Source organism: Capra hircus, chromosome 7 (genome assembly GCF_001704415.2).
Source record: "Capra hircus breed San Clemente chromosome 7, ASM170441v1, whole genome shotgun sequence".
Classification (NCBI taxonomy): domain Eukaryota; kingdom Metazoa; phylum Chordata; class Mammalia; order Artiodactyla; family Bovidae; genus Capra; species Capra hircus.
Genome location: NC_030814.1, coordinates 61131138 through 61158228, shown reverse-complemented (window position 1 = coordinate 61158228; position 27091 = coordinate 61131138). Strand labels below are relative to the sequence as shown.

At 36.4% G+C, this 27091-nt stretch overlaps 2 protein-coding genes across 8 annotated transcripts in view; both read left to right on the top strand.

Moving 5' to 3' along the window:
• On the top strand, positions 311-19429 carry MYOT (myotilin). 4 transcript variants are annotated; one of them, XM_018050340.1, is made up of 10 exons: positions 311-498; positions 3422-3988; positions 7990-8164; positions 8967-9071; positions 11916-11962; positions 13046-13178; positions 14436-14643; positions 17752-17917; positions 18465-18598; positions 18819-19429. In XM_018050340.1, the coding sequence occupies exons 2-10, from the start codon at positions 3633-3635 to the stop codon at positions 18989-18991; spliced, it is 1497 nt and encodes a 498-aa protein (XP_017905829.1). In that variant the 5' UTR covers positions 311-498; positions 3422-3632; the 3' UTR covers positions 18992-19429. The 4 variants fall into 4 exon arrangements, with proteins under 4 accessions (XP_017905829.1, XP_005683025.1, XP_017905830.1 ...); XM_005682968.3 differs by having other exon boundaries at positions 11913-11962; XM_018050341.1 differs by having other exon boundaries at positions 404-498; positions 3544-3988.
• The window catches only part of PKD2L2 (polycystin 2 like 2, transient receptor potential cation channel), a 44508-nt gene continuing 37214 nt past the window's right edge, over positions 19798-27091 (top strand). For all 4 annotated transcript variants that reach the window (XM_005682975.3, XM_013965586.2, XM_013965584.2 and 1 more), the window contains exons 1-4: positions 19798-21019; positions 21702-21803; positions 23747-23880; positions 24422-24675. In XM_005682975.3, the coding sequence (XP_005683032.1) occupies positions 20989-21019; positions 21702-21803; positions 23747-23880; positions 24422-24675 (521 nt within the window). In that variant the 5' untranslated portion in view covers positions 19798-20988. The remainder of the gene's footprint in view (positions 21020-21701; positions 21804-23746; positions 23881-24421; positions 24676-27091) is intronic.

Genomic DNA, 27091 nt, shown 5'->3' with positions numbered 1-27091 from the left:
TTGAAGCCCATCCATCAGTGGTCTTATTTCTGGAGAAGTCTTAGTAGTCAGGTGTCAGTCTTAGAATACTATTTCCCTTTCAGTCCTTTTTTCAACAAGGAAGATCAAAGCCCCCATCACAAAAAAAGAAAATGAGTTTTCTCTACACCTTTTCCCATTTCTCAGTTCTTTGCTGTCCCCCCTACATGTGCTTGCTAAAGCTCCTAGTCAAAGTTCACATCTAAAATAAAGAGGCTTGCAAGAGAAGCTCATGTAATCCCACTCCTTAAATATCACTAAGACATCTGAGATATTGTTTATCATGGACTCTTACTTTGACATGCCAGCATAGGTAGATGGACAGGCAAGCACATCAGATGTCACTGCTTGGCAGCTGATAAAAGTCAGTGGTGCTATAATACTAAGCACAGAGCCACTAGATTAGTCTGCGAAGGAAGGGGATGTCTCTTCCTTCCCTTTAGTAGTAGGTTTAACCCAGCTGGCACTCTCTGGACTCGGGTAAGTCCCTTCTTTGTTCCTGCTTCAGTTTTGGGTTTTGTTTTTGTCTTTTGTCCAAATCAGAACAGTATGTAAAAGGTGATTTTCAGATAAAAAGTTCAAAAGCCACAAGATCATAATGGCATTATACAAAGATTTGAAAAGAATGAGACCTGTTCATTCCACTGAAACTATAAGGCACTAAAAAAGGTAGAAGGAAAGATAGTCGTGTGTCATTATCTTTCAATCATCAGTTTTCTTTGAAAAAAGGACACCTGGCCTAACTGTAACTGTGCAATGTTCTATAGCTTCAAAATAGCCTCAGTTTTCTGTTTAAGTTTGTGGTATATTAGAGATAGGGGGGAAAGTTAAGATTTTTCTAAACAGGAGAGTTAATGGAACTTTATTAATAAAATCTCTGAAATTTATTTAACATTATTTGGAATAAAATGATACTGTCATAAAACAAGGATTATAGAACTGATTATTGAACAGTAACTACAAACACGAAGAAAAACCTTCCAGAGTTACCTGCATGAACATCTGTACAAAATTTTCTTCAGACATGAAAAATGAAACATTTGAAAGAACATATTTTTAATTGAATTTTTAAAAAAATAACAGTAATTGTTAACTATGTAAGCTGATATCAAAATGTACAAGACAGTTGACATTCTAAAAATACACGTAAAGTAAAACAGGGAACTTTCTGGAAAATATCTACTGGCTATTTGTTTAACAGTTTATTCCTTGCTATTTGAAATTAATCTGAATGATCTGTCAGCCCAAAAAGGAATTTAGAATCAAACACTGGATCCAATTCTGCAATGGAGTAAACCCATAGTATAAAACTACTTGCCTTGAAATAGTCTCTTTTTTTAAGAGTATCTAATTAAAGCCTCCTTTTGGAGATTTTTCTCCAGTAATTTCAAGGCTTAATAATAGTTAATTACTAAAATGCACCCTAGTTGAATGTGCTTGTGTTCATAAATTAAAAATTAAGAAATATATGACTTTTTAAGTGCCTTTTTCAATAGAATCTTTCTCTTGGCTGTTTAGTTGCATTTTTGTTCTTTCCTAAAACTGTTTAACTCTAAACTATACATACAACCTGAAAATCAAGTTGATGGGTTTAGAAATTTTTCATTAAAAATGATACTTTATTCAAGAGAGGACATTAAATAATTATAAGACTATGATTCAATGATGACAATTTGGTAATTTTACTAGCTAAAAGTTTGATTTATCATTACTTCAGTATTGGTTTATACTATATGAAGCAAACTAAACATATTCTGAACTAAATTACTTGATATTTTGAATAAAAACAGAATCAATGTTAAAACAATTTATGGGGCTAGTCTTTTTGTGTAAAGTATATATATAGTCCTTCCCAGATTTACCATACTAATGGAAAAAATCAGGTGAAAATATGTCTTTGAGGCTGATTTTAGTGGCAAATGAGCCATCAAAGGAAAAATGGGGACCTACTGTCAAAAGTCAGGAGTGCCAATGCAGTGTTAAGTAAGAAAAATGGCAACCATCTTTTCTTGGAAAAGTATAGGCTAGCTTCAAAGCTGCCTTAATTCCTTCTGTACATCCTGTTTGCCATTTCACAAGAAAAAAATAATACAGGAATGAAAGCAATTTCAAAATTTAGTCTAAAATACATACTAAACACAAAAATAATTTAAAGTGAAACCAAATAAGAGAACAGCAAGACCAATAACTAGATAATAAAATCAAAAAATAACAAAAACTACAAAGGGTTCTGGAATACAGTAACTTATATACATACAGAGATACTTGAATGCAGTCACTCCTTAATTATCATCTAGTTTGGTACTATGGTCAATTGGGAATCAAAGGGAGAAAAAGAGGCAGCGAATTATAAGGTAAAACGAAATCCACTCATGGTTGACAACAGTGAAGTACAGGCGTTTGCTGTACTTCGTGAAATTGTAAAAGGATGAAGGAGCAAATATGAACAGTAATGTTCTTTAAAGAGTGAAGTAAGCCAGAAAGAAAAACACCAATACAGTATACTAACACATATATATGGAATTTAGAAAGATGGCAATGATGACCCTGTATGCAAGACAGGAAAAAAGACACACATGTGTATAACGGACTTTTGGAATCAGAGGGAGAGGGAGAGGGTGGGATGATTTGGGAGAATGGCATTCTAACATGTATACTATCATGTAAGAATTGAATCGCCAATCTATGTCTGACGCAGGATACAGCATGCTTGGGGCTGGTGCATGGGGATAACCCAGAGAGATGTTATGGGGAGGGAGGTGGGAGGGGGGTTCATGTTTGGGAACGCATATAAGAATTAAAGATTTTAAAATTTAAAAATTTAAAAAAAAAAAAAAGAAGCACACTGCTCGCCTGGATTCACCATGTCATTCATCACAGATCACCAAGGCATGAATTAATGGTGCATCAGAAGAGCTGTTCATTGGTATTGATGAGCAATGGGAAGAATTCAAACTGAATAGAAGCTAATATATTTAACTGTTAATAATTTTAAATCAGTAACTCTCTGTGGCTAATGAAACTGCAGGCTTTTGTCAAAAACTAAATACGAAATAAAATTATCACACTGAGCAACATCACAAATTTTTTTTTCATAAACAAACACTTGGCGAACTCAAAATCAAAACTTTTCCTACATCTTGAAGCCCCCAGGTATGCTTGAAGAATCACCCAGAGGCAAACAAACACTAATGAATTATTTTTTCTTATTCCCAAGTGGAAGTCATTTGTGCAAAGGCAACGCATAAAGGAATGGAAAGTCTATAAGCCAGAAAAGTTCCACCTTGAGATGACTTTGAAAGTACATAAGCTTTAAGAAAAAAAAGCACATAAACTCCTAAAGATCTTAAACAGTACCATTTTTATGCAAATACTGTAACTGAATCACTTTCTTCTTTTGAAGGAACAATATTCTTCAAGAGAAGGCCACTCCATCAAAGCCAGGAGCACTGTATTCCCAGGATCTCAACAAGGAGGCACAGACCAAGGTCGCTTCTGATTCACTGCAACCTTCTGTAATTCCAGGCTTGCAGACCCAGATTCAAGACCCCACCCCTTCAGGAGCAAGTCATTACAATAATAAGTTGCCTTCAACTTCCATAAACCAGCTAAACATGTTTAACTACGAACGTCCAAAACACTTCATCCAATCCCAAAATCCATGTGGCTCCAGACTTCAGCCTCCCGGACCGGAAATCTCCAGCTACTCTAGCCAGACCAAACAGTCTTCCATTACCATCCAACCCCGCCAGTGCACAGAGCAAAGATATTCTGCCTCCTCAACAGTGAGCTCTCACATCACTATGTCCTCCTCTGCTTTCCCTGCTTCTCCTCAGCAGCTTGCTGGCTCCAACCCAAGCCAAAGGGTTACAGCTACTTATAACCAGTCTCCAGCCAGCTTCCTCAGCTCCATATTACCATCACAGCCTGATTACAGCAGCAGTAAAATCCCTTCCACGGTGGACTCCAAGTAAGTGAGCTTAAAAGAAAAAAAAAAAAAAATATATATATATATATATATATACACACACACATAGAGAGAGAAAGAGAGAGACATAGTTAGATTGAACTGTAAATCCTGGGAGCTAGTAACTGGGGGAGAAGAGGGATGGGTTATGTACGTCATTCTTCAGTATCGAAAAAGTCAATGTGACCTCATGGTTTCATTCCATATTTCTCCTGGAACACCTTGAACCAGAGTACTGGCAATAAGTCATCTGATCCATTCTCCAGTGTCCAGGTTGAGTTAAACCCAAATCACCTATTACTTCATATTACACAATTACTTACCTATTATTTTCTGTCTTCAAAAAAGATTTCTAACATATCCAAGATCAGTGAACTATTTCCCCAGCTTTAAGTTCCTCATGCTGTAAATTTGATCACTCTGGTTCTAAGCTTAGCTGAAGTGAACACCTGTCTGCTCTTCTTCAGATAGGATTTCCTCTCACATAAGCAGAGGCTATTAAGTTTCTTCTCAGTTTTAGTCTTTTCTTACTATCCGTCTTCCTCTCTGATCCTGAATATCCACTTGGCTAAAAAGAAAATATGGGATTCAGACACTAAAGTATGTGAATTTTTCCAATGATCAGAAAAAACGGCTTGAATAGATAAAGGTTCGTGACCTTAAAGTTTCAAAGATCATTAAAACCACACTTTGTTCCAACTGGTCAGACCAATCTAAATACAGGGAAGAATACCTGCAGACTTATGCAAGCATGTACTATTTCCACAGCCCTAAAACTGTCCGACGAGAAACTGATATGAAGAAGGACATAGTGGTTGTGCTTTTTTTAAAACATGAAGTAAATACTTTGTGCTTATGCAAACTTTGGGCTATCAGTTTTCCTATTCCTCGGCTGGCTAGAACGTCGAGAATTAAATCAGAGGCATCTGAAAAACTGATGGAATATGTTTTGTTGGTTACAGGCTTATCAACAGATATGCTGAAATTCTTGCTAATTTCTCTCAGTTTTCTCTAGAGGCTAATTTTTCAAGAGATTCCAATTGTTAGTGGTCTAACCACAGAAAATCAACTTGCAAAGAAAATTTTCAATATTTTTAAAAATGAAAACCAAGAAAGCCAAACACATTTGTTAGAATCCTACAGATATTAGGTAGAACCATCTGAAATGGCTGATAAAAATTTTGACCTACAAAAAGGCATTCTCACAGGTTTGGCCTAAAAATTGTAAAAGATGCCTTCAGGAATTAAGAGCCCTCTTCTCCTCTTCCATCCCAAATTCCCATTATACCCATTATCACACATTGTAGATTTTTCTTAGTTACATTTTACCCAGGTAATCTTTTTCCATCTAGCTTTCAATTATTTCTAAATTTCCTGTATAAGCATATTTAAATCTAAAATAACCTTTTCTGACTACTATATTCTTCTTAGTAAAGTCTTTAATCCTATTCCAAATTCCTGTCCAGAAAAGAAGGGCATCAAATAAATACTAGCAAGCCATGACCATGTACTTAGTTCCGTGCACAGAACTAAAGAGAGGAAAAAGGGATGAAATGGAGAGGATGAGAAATAAAGCACAGAAGGACCCCAAACTAAAGATCAAAGATCCAGCTTTAGCTGTTCCATTTTCAGCAATCATAGATAACTCTTTTAATCTTCCCACAGCCACTTGATACCCATTCAGTGTCCAGCTGTACAGGGTGGAAAGCTCTGGCCCTTTGAACATTTGTGCACAACTCCCTCATTGTGATGGGCTTAAGTTTGCCCTGTCTTCTAACGTAATTCCTTGGATTCTGACCTAGAGAAGCTTGAAAGCTTTAGTTAGCTTTTCATCAGTAAAGAACCCTTAAGCAAACGTTTCATACATTTGCTCGAACCAACAGACTGGAAATTTAGAGGAACTCTTTAAGTACTCCTTTCAAAAAGCTTGCTGTGTGACATTCAGCATGACTACCTTACCTGCTAGGTGATTCAGTATGTTGATCTATAACGAAAGTTAAGGATTTGAGTGATTAATGTTAGAGGGAGAAAACCCTATAAAGCACTGTGCAAGTATAACGTTAGTTTCTAATTATGAACAGATAGCAAGTCTTAACCCTTAAACCATATAAAATGGTAATAATGCAGGTTTTCAGTGAACAAAGTGACTGAAGTTACATAAATGCATATAAGTAACTCTCAGCCTTGGTTTTAACAGTCCTTTAGGATTTCTCAGACATATTACACTATAATATGACAACGTGACAAAATTATTATTTAATGCTAACTCACTTTACCAAACCTTTTAAAAAATGGTAGGCTAGCTCAAAAAAAAAAAAAAAAGGCAGACTATTCTAACTTCATACATTTGAAGAAATAGTAGATCTATAAAACCAAGGGAATTTTAACACTTTGACCTGCGAATTTAACCTTAAAACAAAACCACCTTATTATTTACTTAAACACTTCGTTTGGCTATTTACTTCACTGAACAAATCAGACTTTAGTTGAGGACTGATATATGCAATCCTGAATATCTGGAATACAACAAGGGAAAACGTATATATTCAACTTTCAATAGAGTATCTTGAATACAATGAAAAATATTCATTCATTGAACTAATAGTATCGCTTCACTATTTTGAAAGCCTCGGGTTAGTAAATATAAACAATACAACAATGAGTAACAAAACATCTTTTTTCCCTCAGTATATTTACAATCTAGAGATTGCTAACCAAGTCCCCAAAGTCTGCAAAAATTAAAACCCTGGCTCCACTCAGAGGAAATATATTTCCCCTTAGCTTACAAGTTCTTTTAATGATCCTTGAGAATTTTTGAACACGAACATATCAGAGAACAGACCAAGGCTTCCTCATCTGGATATATGTAGAATGTTTATTACGATAATGGCAAAATATTCAGAGGGCAGTGGCCCATTTTCCCATATAATATAATATCTATTATACTAAATGGGTATAAGCTAGCACCTGCAGCGCCCTAAGTAAATAAACTAGGTAAAATATGAATAAATTTTGTTAAAAGCATGAGCTATCTAACAGATCTAAAAATACAGGACTCCCTAAATACCACCTCTGCCCTCTATCAGAATCAGCAGGGAAACTCTGAGGGGGTGCAAGGATGTCTTAGAATAAAATTTAGGATTGGAATTTGAAATAAGGATTTAAACCAAGCTCCTCAAATACCATTCAAACTTGTTTTTTTTCCAGACCCCCTTTTTTCTCAGTTTACATTTCTTTCTCCTTCCTCCTCTAATCATCTCTTTCTCTAAAAATCACTTTAGCAACATTAAAGAAACTATTACTTTAGAAGTTGTTATATAGTGCCATACTTGGATTATCTAGAATATGAAATTAATAGGAAGTAGAAATTAAAGCCAGAGATTATATAAACTGTAAATTCAATTCAAAGCAAGAGAATATTCATTGAACACCAGTAGTCATGCTGGTAAGTGTTTAACAATCAGCTCTGGAGGAAGGTGGTAATTGTGGTACTAACCAATTTCCCTAGTGTATTTACTCTCACCAATCAATTTCAGACTTTCAACATGAGATCACAGTGAGTTGGGAAGAGACACTAAAAATCACTCTCTTAAGCCCATATGAGTCAGCTCCAGTACACTAATGCTTACTATCCACCCATAAATCAAACTTAGGAAATTCAACTGGAATATTGGAAGAGCCCTCATGTTGCCACTTACCGGACTCACTTTCACTTCTTTAGGGAAGATCTTCAGGGAAAAACATTCTTCTTATGTCTAATCTAAATTGCTCCTCCTGCTACTTAATTTTCATTTGCAAAGACAAAGAGGAAAGAAAAAACAGCTGGTAACCATTCCTATAAAATTCTTCTTGACTGTTATTAAGGCAATTGGTATTTTAATAACACCAGCAATACTAAGTGGTAAATTCAACCTACCTAAAGGTGACTGACAAAAAGATGCCAGTTCTATTTTACCACTTCTTAAAGATCTTATTTTTTAAAAACCTTTTTTTTATTTTTAAAGCTACCAACAACCCTCAGTAGGCCAACCTGTAAATGTTAAGTCATCCCAAAATGCAAATGCTAAACTCACACCAAGGACTCCTGACCACGAAATACAAGGATCAAAAGAAGCTCTTATTCAAGATTTGGAAAGAAAGCTAAAATGCAAGGACAGCCTTCTTCACAACGGAAACCAAGTAAGCAAGATGCCTACTTTGTATAAAAAGACAATAGAACTATAAAATCTAATCTCAGTAAGAGAGTTGTTTCTGTCTCACAGAGCTATGTCCATATAATCAGCAAGGGATAGGATTATCTAAAAGGAGGGAATATTTGGATCCTATACTGTATTTCTCTGCATGAAACCCCTTCTAGGAGTTAAGTAGTAAAAGAATGAAGCAAATAGAAAAAAAAATCTGAATGACTTAATTCAAATTTTGTTTTAAGTGTTGCCTTCCATAAAAATGTCTGATGACCAAATAACTAATGGGAAATACTGTCAACCTGACTTCTTCATGTACTTTGGTATATACAGTTGATGCAAAACAGTTACAATTCTTATTTTGCACATTGTATTATTAGTCACTGATATCTGAAACAGTACTGTTATGTGCCTTTAACCCACTATTGGATTGGCCAAAAAAATTGTTCGGGCTTTTTGAAAGAAAAAAACCACGAGTTTGAGTAAACTCAGGAAGATAGTGAAGGACAGAGAAGCCTGGTGTGCTGTAGTTCATGGGATCGCAAAGCATCAGACATGACTTAGCAACTGAACAACAACAAAGCTTGTCTTCCCTAGGAAAAAAAAGAAAACAGAGATGAATATTTACAGACGAAGGAAGTGGAAATGCTCTGAATGAAAGAAAATGCTTTCTTAAAAATACAGTGTCTATCATTAAATAGGCATAATTATGTTTCTTTCTGGTGGTTTTAATAAAGTCATATAAACAACTTTTATTAAATCTCATTACTATCTCCTTTATGATTCTTTCTTTAAAGCGGCTAACATATGAGGAGAAGATGGCTCGCAGATTGCTAGGACCACAGAATGCAGCTGCTGTGTTTCAAGGTCAAAATGACAGTGAGGCACAAGATTCAGCACAGGTAAATTAAACTAATCTTTATCTAACTGGAGCACTTTTCTTTCATGTGATTTTTAGATGTATGCTTTCCTAAATATTTATAACTAGCATTTAAAGCAAAAGTCAATTACTTCAATGCTGCATTAGATATAAAAAGGGGCAGGCCATGACTGGTTGAATACATACTTTAACTTTACCCTATTTTCTGGTGATTCTAATATCTGCATATGAAATACTACAAAGTCAAAACACCAGAAGGCTAATGGTGTCACTTTTCATCTAGACATTTAGAGGTCAGTTAGACCTAGGACTCTCCCTACAACGTCTACATGGACAGAAAATTTATGAGTTGTAAATCTTTAACAGGATGGAAGTTAAAACTCTAAAGAAAGTAATTGCAACCTTTTCTCATAAGCTGTTTATCATTTCAAAGTTTTAAAATAAACTCGTGTACTAATGAAACATCTAATTCCTTTGACATGTTCCATGTATTTTGAAATGCTTATTAAAAACAAAACAGACAACAAAAACCTTATGAATAACGGCTCCAGGATTAACAAAAGCATCCTTTCCAAGAAGGGATTAACTTTATGGAGAACATAAAGTGAATATTCCACAGGCATGTTCCTGACCAATTTTATTTTAACAAGTTAACCTCAAAGAGAAGTGTACTGCTGGAGAGGAAGAATGAACAGCTATTGCTTACTGTCTTCCTTCTGTAGTTATCTCTTAGTCCTTCAGAACTGGGAGCAAAAGGGATGAATCCATTCAAGAATTCCAACCTCATAATAAACATCCTTCTAAAGTATAAGAGGAAAATAAGATTGTTTCTATTTAATGTGACTGTGTGTTAATCACTCAGTTGTGTCCCACTCTTTGTGATCCTACAGACTGTAGCCCACCAGGGTCCTTTGTCCATGGAATTCTCCAGGCAAGAACACTGGAGTAGGTAGCCATTCCCTTCTCCAGGGGATCTTCCCAACTCAGGGATCAAACCCCAGATCTCCCACATTGCAGGTAGACTATTCACGCAGGAGATCCAGGTTCAATCCCTAGATCGGGACGATCCCCTGGAGAAGGGAATGGCTACCCGTTCTAGTATTCTTGCCTGCAGAATTCCATGGACAGAGGAGCCTGGTGGGTTACAGTCCATGGGGTCACAAAGAGTCAGACAGTACTGGGTAACTAACACTTTCACTTTTTCACCAAATGTGACTAGATCTACTAAAAAGGATAGAGTGGGGTCTATCTAGCACAATAAGTAACTAGAACCTGAAAACAGAACTTAAATCTCTCCTAGCTACTGAACAGTTCACATGCTCATTTATTCAACTAATTTATATGAACCATCTACTGTGTGTCGGGCTCTGGAGTTGGAATAGGAGTTTAAAGCAAGAATAAGATATAAATATATCTCTATAAGAAGAAATAACTCAAAGTAACATCATATTGATGATGGTTTATCTTACAAATTCAATGTATGATTTCCAGGGCAAGGATGTATTGCTTTTCTCATTAGTTCTTTAAAAACTTTAAAATGAAGATGATGGTACCAAGAAAAGAGATAGCAGCAAAATATATTATGAAATCAGAAAAGAAAAATCTTACACTTCAAATAGTCTCCTTAAATAATACAAAATGTCATCAAACTATTGGGTTGGCCAGAAAGTTCATTTGGGTTTTCCCTAAGAAGTTATGAAAAAACCTGAATGAACTTTTTGGCCAATGCAATACATATAAGCAAAAACATCATACCTATGAATACAAATCTATATATATATATTCAAATCACTATAGGAAAAAGTAAAAAACTTAATTTGGATACTATGATTTTAAGTGGATTTTTTTTACTAAAAAATTTATTGATTGCTCTTTTTTATATTTTATTTATTCCTAATTGGAGGAGAATTGCTTTATAATATTGTGTTGCTTTCTGCCATTCTGATTGTTCTTTTGACATTTTGCTTACAGAAACTCAAAGCCTCACCAACAATTATTGCAGTTATAAGAATTTTGTTTTAGAATGACAAAATACAAACAAAATTAAAGTTCATCCCAAAATAAATTATCTGTATTTATTTGCTATGTTGCTATATAGATGTTTTTCATATGTCCAGATAAGGACTATATTTTCTACTTCTTTGTATCTCTCACTATATCAAGTACAATGAAATATGAGAAAGAGGCACACAATATCTTAGCAATTAATTATAATATTCATCAATTCCTGATTTCATCCTCAAATATGAATAACTTGCTAGTGCTCAGATATAAATCCTGAAAGATGGTCGCTTAAATTAAATACATCATTATTAAGCAGGTAGTAATATTGTTTTCCAAAGGCTATTCATAGCTTCCAGAGTGTCCATCAGGATTTTGTGCCCTGAGCCAAAAAGAAAAGTATTTTCCAGTCTAATACGTGTTTATTGCTGTTGGTGCCACTTATGAGTAGTAAGCATAATACCCTGTTATCTACTGCCAGTACGAGTGACTTCATGACTATTACTGTTTTACCAAAGGACAATCTGTACTATGTGCTCCCATTTCAAATACACCAGGGGGATTCATCATCCTTTGACATAAAAACAGTCATTTGAAAAATGAACCACCATCAATTCAAAGTTTAGTTAATTTTCATAAACCATATCTACTGAATAGTCTTAATTCTATAGACTTCTTGCTAGAATACTAGAAGGTTAGTATACCATATTTTAAATGCTTAACAGCTAAATATATAGAACTATCTACGACAATACAAATACAACCACAACAGAAATGTTCCTTTCAACTACAACTACTAAATTCTGCTTAATTTCAAGCTAACAGTGGCATGTTAACATTATCACTTTGTTTTAATTTCAAGCAGCACAATATAGAACATGCACGACTGCAAGTTCCTGCATCACAAGTAAGGTAAAAAAAATGTTTTTAATTTTAAAGAAGTATGTATTTTGCTATCTAAAATGTGTTCATATTTTTTTAATGTAATATTTACAAAATCCTCAAGTTTCTTACAAACCTTTTATAAAAAACAGTGTCACCAGAGGGGATAGTGGGTTGGCAGGTGGATAAATTAGGAATTTAGGATAATATACACACACTTCTAGGTACAAAATAGATACACAAAAATGACCTATTGTACAGCACAGGGAACTATATTCAATGTCTTGTAATAACCTATAATGGAAAAGAATCTGAAAAAGATATATCTATATATAGCTGAATCACTTTGCTATACACCTGAAGCTATCACACTATAAATTAACTATGCTTCGGTGGTAAAGAAACTGCCCACAGTGCAAGAGACCCAAGTTCGACCCCTGGGTTGGGAAGATCCCCTGGAGAAGGGAATGGCAATCCATTCCAGTACTCCTGCCTGGAGAATCCCATGGACAGAGGAGACAGGCGAGCTACAGTCCATGGGGTCACAGAGTCAGACACGACTGAGCGACTAACACACACACAGAAAAGTATGGCTATAAAAAAGAAAATAATGTTTATACTGCTTTGGAACCAATAGAGAAAAACAATGTGAATTTTCTAACGTCCAAGATGACAATAAAAATTTTTATCTGTTATTTATCACAACTGTCTCAGAGGAAATTTTTTAAATGTCTTGGTCAAATAAGCCAGGACCAGGTTTCCATACCAAACTTGCTCATAATGAAAACCCAATCCTAATTTTACAGTCTTTGCATGTGACTAGAATTGTCCATGCATTTTAATAGATTAGTTTCTTCATCAATTCATGGCACTGAAAAAAAGAAACAAAGAAGTATCATTTGTACCAGATGTTTCTAAATTGCTACCATTTCTAATAGTCATCAAATATGCCACAGTTAAATACAGCTCTGCAGCCTCTCTCCATTGTTACTACACTATCAGATCAAACAACATAGCCTCTGGGGTTTCAAATGTGATGGCTAAATTATATTTGCATGAAAGGAAGAGTAATGACAATTCTTCTGCATAGTGATTATTAAAATGTTTTTGTAGAAGCAGATCATCTTCAAGGGGAGACATGAGTGATCAGGATGCAATCCAGGAGAAATTTTACCCACCTCGTTTCATTCAAGTGCCAGAGAACATGTCAATTGAAGAAGGAAGATTCTGCAGAATGGACTTCAAAGTAAGAAAAAAGTTCAAAAATATTGGAGAAAAATTAAATGGGATACTAGGTTTTGAAAAATGTCTCCTCCTCTTCATAGCTTTCTACACAGCCTGACAAGTAGTATGTATGTATGTGTGTGTGTTAGTCACTCAATCGTGTCTGACTCTTTGCCACCCCATGGGCTGTAACCCACCAGGTTCCTCTGTCCATGGAATTCTCCAGGCAAGAATACTAGAGTGGGTAGCCATTCCCTTCTCCACGGGATCTTCCTGACCCAGGGATCGAACCTGAGTCTCCAGCACTGCAGGCAGATTTTTTACCGTCTGAACCACCAAGGAAGCCCAAGTAGTATGTATAGTGGATAAGAACACTATACATAAGTTTACCTGGGTTAGAATCCTGGCCCTGCCATTTTCCAGCTGTGTAACCTGAGACAAATCATTTAATATCACTACCCTTTTGTTTTCCCTGTAAAATGGGAATAAAAATTGTACCAATGTCATAAAGCTATTTGAAGATAAACTGAGTAAATAGGTATAAGGCACTTACAATAGTGCCAAACACCTAATACCCTATATAAGTGAAGCTTTCATAACAACAGGATTTCCTAAGTAAAATGCGTCTTCAAGAAATTCAAGCTGCCCTGCCCTCTCTTGGCCTAGAAGAATTCTTCAGGCTAAAATAACTTATTAGAAAGGCCTACATTTTTATTATCATCATTTTGGAGAACTTTTTCATCATAAAATATTTTACCAGATTCCTTATGAGTGAAATTCAGTGTACAGATTTCACTGTTAAGGCTTATATGAAAACACTTAACAAAATGTCATTCATACACCAGAACTATAGCTCAAGAACACTCTGTTTTGGAAAGGTTATGAATTAGAGTAGCAAGATTCATATACATGTGTCTCTAGGACTTCATTTGCATTTGCCATTAGCCAGAAAATCCATATGACTTCCATATTCCTTGTGGAAACCAATATAATATAAATTAATGTCCTTAATATAGTAATTAAGAGATCTTAAGGAGCCTGAGGCTGTATATGAAAGAGCTAGATGTGGTTTGAGATAGTCTGAAAATACTATATTAATTTCAAGGATTATCATTTTTACTATTTTGTTAAAAATTATTGAAAGAAAATATCTTTTAAGATCATACTCTGCATTTTTAATCACAAACCCACTAAGATACTGAATTGTTAAAATTCATAAATGGACAAAGGGGTTCCAGTGATCTGTAACTTAAAATTCTATCATCTTGTTCCTTTCTAGGTGAGTGGACTACCAGCTCCTGATGTGTCATGGTATCTAAATGGACGACCAGTTCAATCAGATGATTTTCACAAAATGATAGTGTCTGAGAAGGGTTTTCATTCACTCATCTTTGAAGTGGTCAGAGCTTCAGATGCAGGGGCTTATGCATGTGTTGCCAAGAACAGAGCAGGAGAAGCCACCTTTACTGTGCAGCTGGACGTCCTGGGTAAGCTTTCAAAGAGATACCAGAGAGCTCCTTAAAAACACGTCAAATCAAAAAAGAAACTGTTGAAAAAGACTTTACATTTAAGGTTAATGTCTATACTACAGACTCTAGTAGAACATCAATTTTTATGTAAAAGCCATAGTGGGCAGAGGTTGAGGGAAACTCAAAGAAACTAGAAGAACAGATCTACCACTAAAGTTTTTCTAGAAGAGAAATAAGGTAACATTTCAGACAGACCAAAGAAGGTAGTGTACTCTAGTTACATTTTTAGATGTACAGTATTTGTAGATTAAACATTAAAGTGAAAATTTTTAATCTAATCTATTTCTGGTCTATAGTCTAAAATAATCAATCTGATTCACATTTTCACAGGTTGTTACAATCACACATAGTTTAAAATTGAAGAGTAAATGTTAACTTTTAGCCTTAGGCTATGCACTTTTCATGCAAAGATGGGCTCGATAAAGGACAGAAATGGTATGGACCTAACAGAAGCAGAGATATTAAGAAGAGATGGCAAGAATACACAGAAGAACAGAAAAGATCTTCATGACCCAGATAATCACGATGGTGTGATCACTTACCTAGAGTCAGACATCCTGGAATGTGAAGTCAAGTGGGCCTTAGGAAGCATCACTACAAACAAAGCTAGTGGAGGTGATGGAATTCCTATTGAGCTATTTCAAATCCTGAAAGATGATGCGGTGAAAGTGCTGCACTCAATATGCCAGCAAATTTGGAAAACTCAGCAGTGGCCACAGGACTGGAAAAGGTCAGTTTTCATTCCAATCCCAAAGAAAGGCAATGCCAAAGAATGCTCAAACTACCGCACATTTGCACTCATCTCACATGCTAGTAAAGTAATGCTCATAATTCTCCAAGCCAGGCTTCAGCAATACGTGAACCATGAACTTCCTGATGTTCAAGCTGGTTTTAGAAAAGGCAGAGGAACCAGAGATCAAATTGCCAACATCCGCTGGATCATGGAAAAAGCAAGAGAGTTCCAGAAAAACATCTACTTCTGCTTTATTGACTATGCCAAAGCCTTTGACTGTGTGGATCACAATAAACTGTGGAAAATTCTGAAAGAGTTGGGAATACCAGACCACCTGACCTGCCTCTTGAGAAATCTGTATGCAGGCCAGGAAGCAATAGTTAGAACTGGACATGGAACAACAGACTGGTTCCAAATAAGAAAAGGAGTACATCAAGGCTGTATATTGTCACCCTGCTTATTTAACTTATATGCAGAGTACATCATGAGAAATGCTGGACTGGAAGAAACACAAGCTGGATTCAAGATTTCCGGGAGAAATATCAATAACCTCAGATATGCAGATGATACCACCCTTATGGCAGAAAGTGAAGAGGAACTAAAAAGTCTCTTGATGAAAGTGAAAGAGAGTGAAAAAGTTGGCTTTAAGCTCAATATTCAGAAAACAAAGATCATGGCATCTGGTCCCATCACTTCATGGCAAATAGATGGGGAAACAGTGGAAACAGTGTCAGACTTTATTTTGGGAGGCTCCAAAATCACTGCAGATGGTGACTGCAGCCATGAAATTAAAAGACGCTTACTCCTTGGAAGAAAAGTTATGACCAACCTAGATAGCATATTCAAAAGCAGAGACATCACTTTGCCGACTAAGGTCCGTCTAGTCAAGGCTGTGGTTTTTCCAGTAGTCATGTATGGATGTGAGAGTTGGACTGTGAAGAAGGCTGAGCACCGAAGAATTGATGCTTTTGAACTGTGGTGTTGGAGAAGACTCTTGAGAGTCCCTTGGACTGCAAGGAGATCCAACCAGTCCATTCTGAAGGAGATCAACCCTGGGATTTCTTTGGAAGGAATGATGCTAAAGCTGAAGCTCCAGTACTTTGGCCACCTCATGCGAAGAGTTGACTCATTGGAAAAGACTCTGATGCTGGGAGGGATTGGGGGCAGGAGAAGAAGGGGATGACCGAGGATGAGATGGCTGGATGGCATCACTGACTCGATGGACGTGAATCTGAGTGAACTCCAGGAGTTGGTGATGGACAGGGAGGCCTGGAGTGCTGCGATTCATGGGGTCGCAAAGAGTCAGACACGACTGAGCAACTGAACTGAACTGAATACACTTTTTACAAGAAACTAGTCTTTAATTAAAATATTACAATTTAACTGCTTTAAATATATCAATTTGTAATGACTTAAGATACACTGCATCAGAGATATTTTGCTATAATTAACTGTTTATTATATAAAAGCTTGATCAAGTTAAAGGATGGGCAATCCTGAATTTGTATTCTATCCAGATGAATGAAAAAGCTGTAAGATTATTATATGATATAATAAAGGACCTCAGACTAAGGGAAAAACTAGTGATCTAGAAATTTTAAACATACACATACCACACACAGAATTGAAGGGATTATGCTTAGGGCAAAACCTTTCTATGCCAGTAGCTCCAAAAATACTATAATGTTAGAGCTGAAAAAGACTTCAGCTGGCATTCATCCAATCTCCTCATTTCTCCTTCAGAAAAGCTAGGGTTATAGTATTATAGTACCAATTACTCTTCCCTCAGATATTTGAAGAAAAGTAAAGACATAATAATTACTGGCATTTGTATATTATTTTATAATTTACAAAGTGCTTCTTCATTCATAACCGCAACTGATCCTCACATAATTTTGTTCAGTGTGGGGAGAGCGGTCACTATTACTTGGGTATCACTTTATAATAAATAAAATTTAGTCTCAGAAAAACTAAACAAAATTTTCCCCAATGTGCATGGCTGGTAGGGAAAACAGAATTTGGACCCAAGTTGTTGGTTCTCTTTCCACCACTCAGTCTGTCTCCCTATAGGTAAGAGGATGACAACATAACTTAAATTATTCAAATGAAATGTGATTATAAAGTCAATTCATCACTACATTACTGTTTTAGAATTATAAATAGTATACAACAGTATTGCATATTATTTTAACTAAAGCTGAAACATAAACCTTCTATTCCTGTTGTTAGTACTTTCTAAAACTTTTATATCAGCATACAGACTTCATAATACTTTGGTTTTACTTAATATTTTTATAATATTTCAAATACATGAATTTTTTATTACTTTGTAGCAAAAGAACACAGAAGAGCACCAATGTTCATCTACAAACCACAGAGTAAAAAAGTTTTTGAAGGAGAATCAGTGAAGCTAGAATGCCAAATCTCAGCCATACCTCCACCAAAGCTTTTTTGGAAAAGAAATAATGAAATGGTACAATTCAACACTGATCGAATAAGGTAGGATAAGTATTTTGAGAGTTAGTTACACTAACTATAGTATACTTGGGTGAATCCAGTTATCCTTTGAAATGCATTATAAGTGGCATGCATTTGTGACTTCAATTTGTCTAATTTTAAATATATATATAAATGAAACTAACACAATACTGTAAATCAACTATACTTCAATTTTTAAAAATATATAGAAATATATTTAAATATATTTTAAAATATAAAGAAAATATATAGAAATATATAGAAATATGATAAGCCTCACTAAACTAGATTCCACTAATCAGAAATTCAGCAGGTAAAGTAGGCTAGGATTTACCTGTTTACTAACAATAAAAGAAGATGACTCAAGGAAATAGATGATACAAACAAGATTAGGGGGATGTTTAATTCAAGAAAAGCAGTAGTTATGCAATGACTGGCTACAGACTCAGAATTTCCAAAGTCTTTTTTTCTTCTTACTAGTCTGACTCTGTAGGTCACAGACATCATAAGTAAAATCTCACAGAAAAACTAATTCCTTTACTTGCAACTTGTAATTATCTCTTTCCAGTTTATATCATGATAACTCTGGAAGAGTTACTTTATTGATAAAAGATGTAAACAAGAAAGATGCTGGATGGTATACTGTGTCTGCAGTTAATGAAGCTGGAGTGACCACATGTAACACAAGATTAGATGTTACAGGTATGTCACACTCTTATAAAGTGCTATGTCAAGTGTTATAGAGAACTTAACTGAGATTTAGTAAGAAACACAAATTTCAGCATAGTATAAAATCTGAGGGATTCTTCTCATACATAGTCAGTTTTCTATTTTTTCTTTTCCTGTCTCATAACGAAAACCTAGTGCAACCCATGTGTTTAGAACAAGTTTTCTAAATTAACTTTTATTTGATCTATTTCAGCCCGTCCAAACCAAACTCTTCCAGCTCCTAAACAGTTACGTGTCCGACCAACTTTCAGCAAATATTTAGCACTTAACGGGAAAGGTCTGAATGTGAAACAAGCTTTTAACCCTGAAGGAGAGTTTCAGCGGCTGGCAGCTCAATCTGGACTCTATGAAAGTGAAGAACTTTAACTACTCTACCAACATTGGAAAACACAACAACTACACTATCAACAATATATTCAATTAAATTTTTGAAATAAATCCATAGCTGTATTAACAGATTATGGCTTTAATTAGGTAACACAACTAATATATATTTATAATATTTATCCTTTGATTCCTGCACATTCTATTTACCTCTCTGGTTTGTGAAGCCTACAGAAAATCTGGATTTGTAACTGCAGAAGATCTTTAACAAATGTGAGATTTTAACATTTAAGTCATACACACACCTATGGGTTATAAATTAATATCAACATTTTAAACACATCTAATGCTTAATAAGATTTACTGATACTGCTTTCTAAATACTGTTTTATCTGTTTTTTCTGATGGGAATACTAACATGGTATAGATTATCTGAGTGTTCCTTAGTTTTACAGAATAAAATTTAAAATATTTAAAACAGACTGTCTCCTCTTCACAAAAGTCTAGATCTTTAAGATAAAACTTCTGGTTTATGACCCTCAGCAAAACCTATGAATAAGCTCCAGAAGGGCAACAATACTATATCCTAGAACAGTTTATCTTGGTGAAGCTCACGGCTCAGTTTATTCCTCCTGGTACAAAGCTAGACTTTTTATGTTTGCACCTCAAAGGCAACCACAATAACTTAAAGCATGATATTATCTCTCCTGACACTGTGGTTTTGTTTTAACCAAATAGGTTTCTAATTTTTCAAGATCACTGAGCTCAATGGATTAAAAATAGTCTGCAGTCCTCTGCCTAATTCTTATAGTTCATGTAAATTGGAATACTTATATGGGAGAGGGGTTTCCTCCTCCATTTCTAGTTCAGATAACCTATTACTTTAGGAAACATAATTTTGCCAGCCTCTGAGAGTCCCAGTACAGGAAAGGGCAAATCCTGTATATCTTTAAGTTAGGCTAGTAGCCTTCTTTTTCTCAGGTCTCTACTCTACTGGCTGCTGGCCTTCTGCTGCTGCTGCTATTCCTCTTATCATTGATAGTCATTGACCCCTGCTGCTGTGTGGCCTAGTTTTTCTTTTTACCTGACATGAAACAGCATTTATCAACATTATTCTATATCTCTTTCAGAGGAATAACAAAAAGTGGCTTTACTTTTTTACTTTCAAAACAGCTTGACGGGTTTCTCAGCTGGCTAACCTGGGGCTTTTCAGTTTATCCCTTTTTATTTTCGTTTTCACCAACATGAGAATCCCCTCCAGTCTCACATTCTGGCAAGCTAGTGGATGCCTTAATTTACAGTCAAATTTGGTTTTTTCTATCTATAGCTAGTTTACAAATTTCATCTTTGTAAAGCTTCTGTGTCAGATATGAGTCTGGGCTCCCAAGAACTACTGTTTCGGCCTACCTCTTTTACATCATCACTGCTAAACAGATTTTTTTCCCCCAATACATGTATTTCAACATTCTCTTCAGCCATATTGGGTGGAAAGCGGGGTGGAAGCTGTTTCTAGCAACAGCTCTCAATTAGTAATAATCTGTTTCTTAAAGCTGCAGCGGCGGAGTGGGGTCTCCGTTACAATTTCGGGCATCGGCGCTGAGCAATCCTTGCCTCAATGCGACTTTGGTAATTTATTCTCCTCAGTCTCTTCAAGTCAATACAAGGACAAAACACCTACCTTTCAGGAAGCGGCAGTATGAAGACCAAACAAGCCAACAGATATAAGAGAGTCAAGAAAAAGTAGCCCATTATAATTAGTTACTACGATTTTTATGATTATGCCCAGGCCTACCGCCAGGTTTGCCCTAGAAATCGACAACACGCAGGAGACAAACGCCGCCATGCGTACACCGGTCTGCGCACGCCAAGCCATTCCACGCAGCCCTCAGTGCGCACGCGCTTTCGCATCTTCAAGCCCCGCATGCGCCCGTTGTCAGAGGACTCTCAGGCACACGAGCTAGGGGCGCACGTGCACGAGAGTATCGCGCAGGCTCTGAAGCCCTAGGAAGGCGAAACGGGCGTCGTGGTCCAAGTCGGCAATGGCTGAGGCTTCCCGGTGGCACCTAGGCGGTGAGGGGCGCTCCTAGGGAGTGGGTGGGGCAGGGCGGAACTGGCAATTCGAAATAGCCTGCAAGAAAGTTTGTAACCCCGCATGATTTCTGATGAGAGATATAATCTCCAGATCGGTTACCCTTCACAGCCTCTTCTTGAGAATCAGAAGAGGCTCATTGTGTGTGACAGGACAAGAGAAGCCTCAAAGAGACATCTCATCCCTTGCCCTTGCATGAAGCTGGATCTGGGTGCAGCCGCTTGCTGTACACTGGCCTTCGCTGAGCCAGCCTTAGAAGGCCTTTGTTGATCGAGGGAGTAGCGACCTTAGCAGAATCCCAGGCAGAGTCCTTTTTCCTCCTCAAACAGGAGCCAGCCATCCCAAGCAGTGTTGACGGATGGCGAAAAACAGATGAGGGGATTTTGTTTGGTTTGTATTTTGCTTTTTCAGTTTAAAATAAGACTGGTGAGGAAACATCCGGGTTATAAAATTCATTATGAACAGTCATAAAATGATTGCCCACTATCACCATGGGAAAATGTTACTAATTATTCCTTCTTCATAAAGTGAGAGTAAAAACATAACCAGAAGCTATTGGAGCTTTCCTTCACAGTGTAAACAGCTAAAATTGCCTGTGCTTTTCCATCCCTATGATTTACATACATTATAAATTAAGGAAAATTTTTGTTTTATGTCTCACAGGAACTCCGAAACATAAACTGCGTTACAGAGAGGACGTAGAAATTAGAACCACACTTCAGGAGTTGTTACTCTACTCTATTTTTTTAATAAACTTATGTATATGTAAGTACACAGATGTAGATGGAGACATAACTAAAGTTATCTGCAGATGAAAAATAAAACATGGGTTTTATTTTAAAAAATAGGCTTTCAGACTACTGAAACCTCTCAAAACATAATGACACATTTTAAACACGTTAAATTCATTTAGATCAACACTATGACCATTTCTTTAGGGGCACAACTTTAAGTCACAGATGTAATAAAAAGCTTTCATACTCAACTTTGGTTGAATCAATTATTCCTGTTGACAGTTCTATCTTGAATATAATTATTCCCTTGAGTTGCCAATTCTTGATTTCTTTTAGAGCCATACAGATATATCAGCTTCACCCTAGTCAGACTACAAATGGGTCAGACAACAAATAAGGCCTAAGAAGTTAGTCTTGATGTCTACTTTGATCTTTTCCCTAGCATGTTACACAGTTAATAGTAAAATATGCTAGTTCTGAGTTACAGGAGATAGAAATCAGTGCAAATCTTTAGGGAGGACCAGGAAAACATCTCAACCTACATTCCTCCTATCTGTGAGTTAATAGCATGATCAGTATTAAAGAGCATTTTGTCTTTATAGGACCCAGTATACAATATATGTAAGCCAGACTTATGTTGGTATGGCAGTTATTGGGCTGGCAAAAAAGTTCATTCAGGTTTTTCTGTAAGATGGTATGGAAAAACCCATACAAACTTTTTGGCCAACCCAATATTTATCAGTTAACTAATTAATTGGTATGTGGGAGTGAGCTTGAGTCAGATATTGATTAAAAAACAGCTTTAACCATCTCATAAGTTATCTTAGATTAGTTTTTAAATGCTTATTACAGAACATTTGGGGAGTGGAAAATATTTAAAATCACTCAATCACATTATTCAGGAATTTTTTTAAAAACACCTTTTTATAATTAGGAAGAATGGGAAACAAAATCTCCAAAAGAGGATTTTTTAAATATTTTGGTGTATATAATGACATAATATGCAACATTAAAGAATGGCACAGGTTCATGTTTGGCGTGGAATAATGTTGAAGATGTATTATTACTAAAAATAAAGGTCTTCAAGCAAAAAAGAAAGACATATTTAGTCTATGCTGCTGCTGCTGCTAAGTCACTTCAGTCGTGTCTGACTCTGTGCGACCCCACAGACGGCAGCCCACCAGTCTCCCCCGTCCCTGGGATTCTCCAGGCAAGAACACTGGAGTGGGTTGCCATTGCCTTCTCCAATGCATGAAAGTGAAAAGTGAAAGTGAAGTCGTTCAGTCGTGTCTGACTCTTCCCGACCCCATGGACTGCAGCCTACCAGGCCCCTCCGCCTGTGGGATTTTCCAGGCTGTATACCCTGATCTAATAGTCCATGGGATGGCAAAGAGTTGGACACAACTGAGCGACTAACACTTTCACAGATCTAAAACCTACTCACCTACCCTAAAAAGAGTGAGAAAGAATACTAGTTAATGTTCTTTTCAATCTTATCATGTGCCAAACATAGTTTTAAGTGTTCCACATGAACTATCTCACTTCTCAAAACGTTAGAAGATATCCCTATGGTGGGACTCAAACCATTCTGTTTGATTTTAAAGTTCATATCCTTAACTACTCACTATATTGTGTTGCATACTCCCAGTGTTGGAAAAAAGCCAATTTGCATGATAGTATGAAAAATGTAGTCTCAGTTTTGTAAAAATAAAGCTGTCTTCTCTATACTGTGTACGCATTTAGAAAAATCTGAAGAATATATGCCAAACCTAACTCTTAAGTAGTGGGTTAAAGGAAAGTTCTTCATGTTTTGTGTTTTTCTATTTTATTTTTTTTATTATTGCTTTTATAGTTAGCAAAATAAAATTGAAATTTCAAAACAAAATTAGGAACAAATTACAAGTACATTTTTATCCTGATAAAAACTTGAGTTTTTTTAACATAAATTTTAAAATAAAAAATTCTTTTCCTTAGTGACTTTTGGGATGGTAAACCCACATATGTATTACTTAAACAAAGTTATGTCATCTCTATTTTTGGACACATCTGTGGCTGGTGAAGAAAGAACCAACTTTAAGTCTATTCGCAGCATAACTGACTTTTGGAAGGTAAGATGTGATTGGATGAAATAGTTTTAGGTATTGCATAAAAAAGCCTTTGGCACACATCATAGGGACTTGATACTTATTTATTGAAGAAATGAATAAAAATAAATGTCACTTCTTGAAACATAATCAACCAGTGTTTACTGAGAACCTGTGTTCTCAGTGTGATATAGTTCTTACAACTTTAAAATTGTATATGGTGAAAATTACTGTTAAAAATTCCTTGAATTACCAATAAATTCTTTGCCCATGTTGTGGCAAAGGGTTTTCAGTATACCCCTCAGAGAAGAAAGGTTATAGAAATGAGTTAATACTTGTTAAGTGCTTAGAACAGTACATAGAAAGTACTCAGTAAATGTTAACCATCTTCATTATAATCATCATCTACCATTACCATCACTAATGGTGGCTTGGCTAGTAATTTTCATACGTGTCCTCAAAATCACTGATTTTTATATTCTTATGGATAACATTATGAATGTAGATTCTGTTCACAGTTGATATGAAAATATTTTTCCCATAACATGTATTTTTCTATATGAAGTTTATGGAAGGACCCCTTTTGGATGGTCTGTACTGGGACTCATGGTACAATAATGAGAATCTGTATGATTTAAAGAGCAGTCGCATCTACTATGAGAACATACTTTTAGGACTCCCCAGAGTCCGTCAACTAAAAGTCCGCAATGGCACATGCAAGGTCCATGCATTCTTTCGGTCTTTGATGGATGAATGTTATGACAAATACACTTCTAAAAATGAAGATATGGCTGATTTTGGCCTTAAACAGCATACTGAGTAAGTAGTGTAAAATTACACATAACTTTTGTAGCACTTAGCATTGTATCTTCAAACAACTGTGAAAATATATTTATTTTCTAAATGATACCAACAGAGAGCTGGCAGGTAAGGAGACTCTTTCAATAATAGTATCAAAGGAAGACTCAGAGATGCAGTGTTGACAAAAGGAAGAGTAAACCTGTTAATTTTTTGTTTACCGTAAGATACAAAGTGGGTTTTCCCTCCCCTCAGCTGCGGTAGATGAAGTGTTCAGTTCAGTCGCTCAGTAGTGTCCGACTCTTTGCAACCCCATGAACCATAGCACTCCAGGCCTCCCTATTCATCACCAACTCCCGGAGTCCACCCAAACCCATGTCCATCGAGCCAGTGATGCCATCCAACCATCCCATCCTCTGTTGTCCCCTTCTCCTCCTGCCCTCAATCTTTCCCTGCATCAGGGTCTTTTCAAATGAGTCAACTCTTCACATCAGGTGGCCAGACTATTGGAGTTTCAGCTTCAACATCAGTCCTTCCAATGAACACCCAGGACTGATCTCCTTTAGAATGGACTGGTTGGATCTCCTTGCAGTCCAAGAGACTCTCAAGAGTCTCCTCCAACACCACAGTTCAAAAGCATCAATTCTTTGGCGCTCAGCTTGCTTTATAGTCCAACTTTCACATCCATACATGACCACTGGAAAAACCATAGCCTTGACTAGATGGACCTTTGTGGCAAAGTAATGTCTCTACTTTTTAATATGCTGTCTAGCTTGGTCATAACTTTCCTTCTAAGTAGTAAGCATCTTTTAATTTCATGGCTGCAATCACCATCTGGAGTGATTTTGGAGCTCAGAAAGATAAAGTCAGCCACTGTTTTCACTGTTTCCCCATCTATTAGCCATGAAGTGATGGGAGCAGATGCCATGATCTTAGTTTTCTGAATGGTGAGCTTTAAGCCAACTTTTTCACTCTCCTTTTTCACTTTCATCAAGAGGCTCTTTAGCTCTTCTTCACTTTCTGCCATAAGGGTGATGTCATCTGCGTATCTGAGGTTATTGATATTTCTCCCAGCAGTCTTAATTCCAGCTTGTGCTTCCTCCAGCCCAGCATTTGTACTCTGCATATAAGCTAAATAAGCAGGGTGACAGTATTCAGCCTTGACATACTCCTTTTCCTATTTGGAACAAGTCTGTTGGTCCATGTCCAGTTCTAACTGTTGCTTCCTGACCTGCATACAGGTTTCTCAAGAGACAGGTCAGATGGTCTGGTATTCCCATCTCTTTCAGAATTGTCCACAGTTTATTGTGATCCACAGTCAAAGGCTTTGGCATAGTCAATAAAGCAGAAATAGATATTTTTCTGAAACTCATATTGAATACAAGGCAAAGTGCCCATTTTTGCTTTTATAATACTCAATCAGCTTCTCTGGCTCTAGCAAGATGCCCTCATACACATCCCAAATGCTTTTTGGGATTCCTAGGGAGTGTTTCTGAAGTATTCTGCTGCTTTCTCACTCTGGCTTACTTCAGTGATATCTTGTATTGTTGCCAGTAGAGCTTCCCTGGTAGCTCAGCTGGTTAAGAATCCACCTGCAATGCAGCAAACCCTGGTTCAATTCCTGGGTCAGGCAGATCTACTGGAGAAGGGACAGGCTACTCACTCCAGTATTCTTGGACTTCCCTAGTGGCTCAGCTGGTAAAGAATCCACCTGCAATGCAGGAGACCTGGTTCAATCCCTGGGTTGGGAAGATCCCCTGGAGGAGGGCATGGCAACCCACTCTAGTACTTTTCCCATGGATAGAGGGTCCTGACAGGCTACAGTCCATGACATCGCAAAGAATCGGACAGAACTGAGCAACTCAGCACAGTATAGCATCTTGAAAAGGGGCAGTTAGGTTTACAGACACTGCATCGGATGATCCCTGCCAACGATATTTTGGCCATTGTTCCCCAAAGTGGCTGTGGTTAATACTAGTATAGACTCACATCTACACTTTATATTGAAAATGTAAAAGCCCAATGCCACTGACACTACCTACCATTAACATGGAAGGTGCTGGTATCACTGCATTTAAGGTCATATGAAATCATAGAGGCAAAGTATCTTTTTTAGAATTTTATATTTATCAAAGTGATGCAAACATTTACAAAGGTGCACACTTTCCTGCTCATAATTTCCATTCCACAAGCAACCACTTTTAGTTGTTTCTTCTTGTATATACTTCATATTTCTAAATAGTATGCATATACTGCTATTACTTGGCTTTATAGTTTTGTATATATCATCTCTATTATAGAAAGTGTGTGTCATATATCCTCCTTATACCACTCCCTCCTCCAACAAACTTCCTTATTCCTCTTAGCCTATGGTTATATCATAATTTTTGTTAATCATTAGTCAGTGTTTATTTTAATTTATATAAATATAAGTACA

Excerpts from the sequence above, each read along its gene's own strand:
- MYOT (XM_005682968.3), top strand. The coding sequence starts at position 3,633 with ATGTTTAACTACGAACGTCCAAAACACTTCATCCAATCCCAAAATCCA. Across the intron at positions 14,644-17,751 it reads TGTGCAGCTGGACGTCCTGG|CAAAAGAACACAGAAGAGCA; the intron begins GTAAGCTTTCAA and ends ATTACTTTGTAG. Across the intron at positions 18,599-18,818 it reads CACAAGATTAGATGTTACAG|CCCGTCCAAACCAAACTCTT; the intron begins GTATGTCACACT and ends GATCTATTTCAG.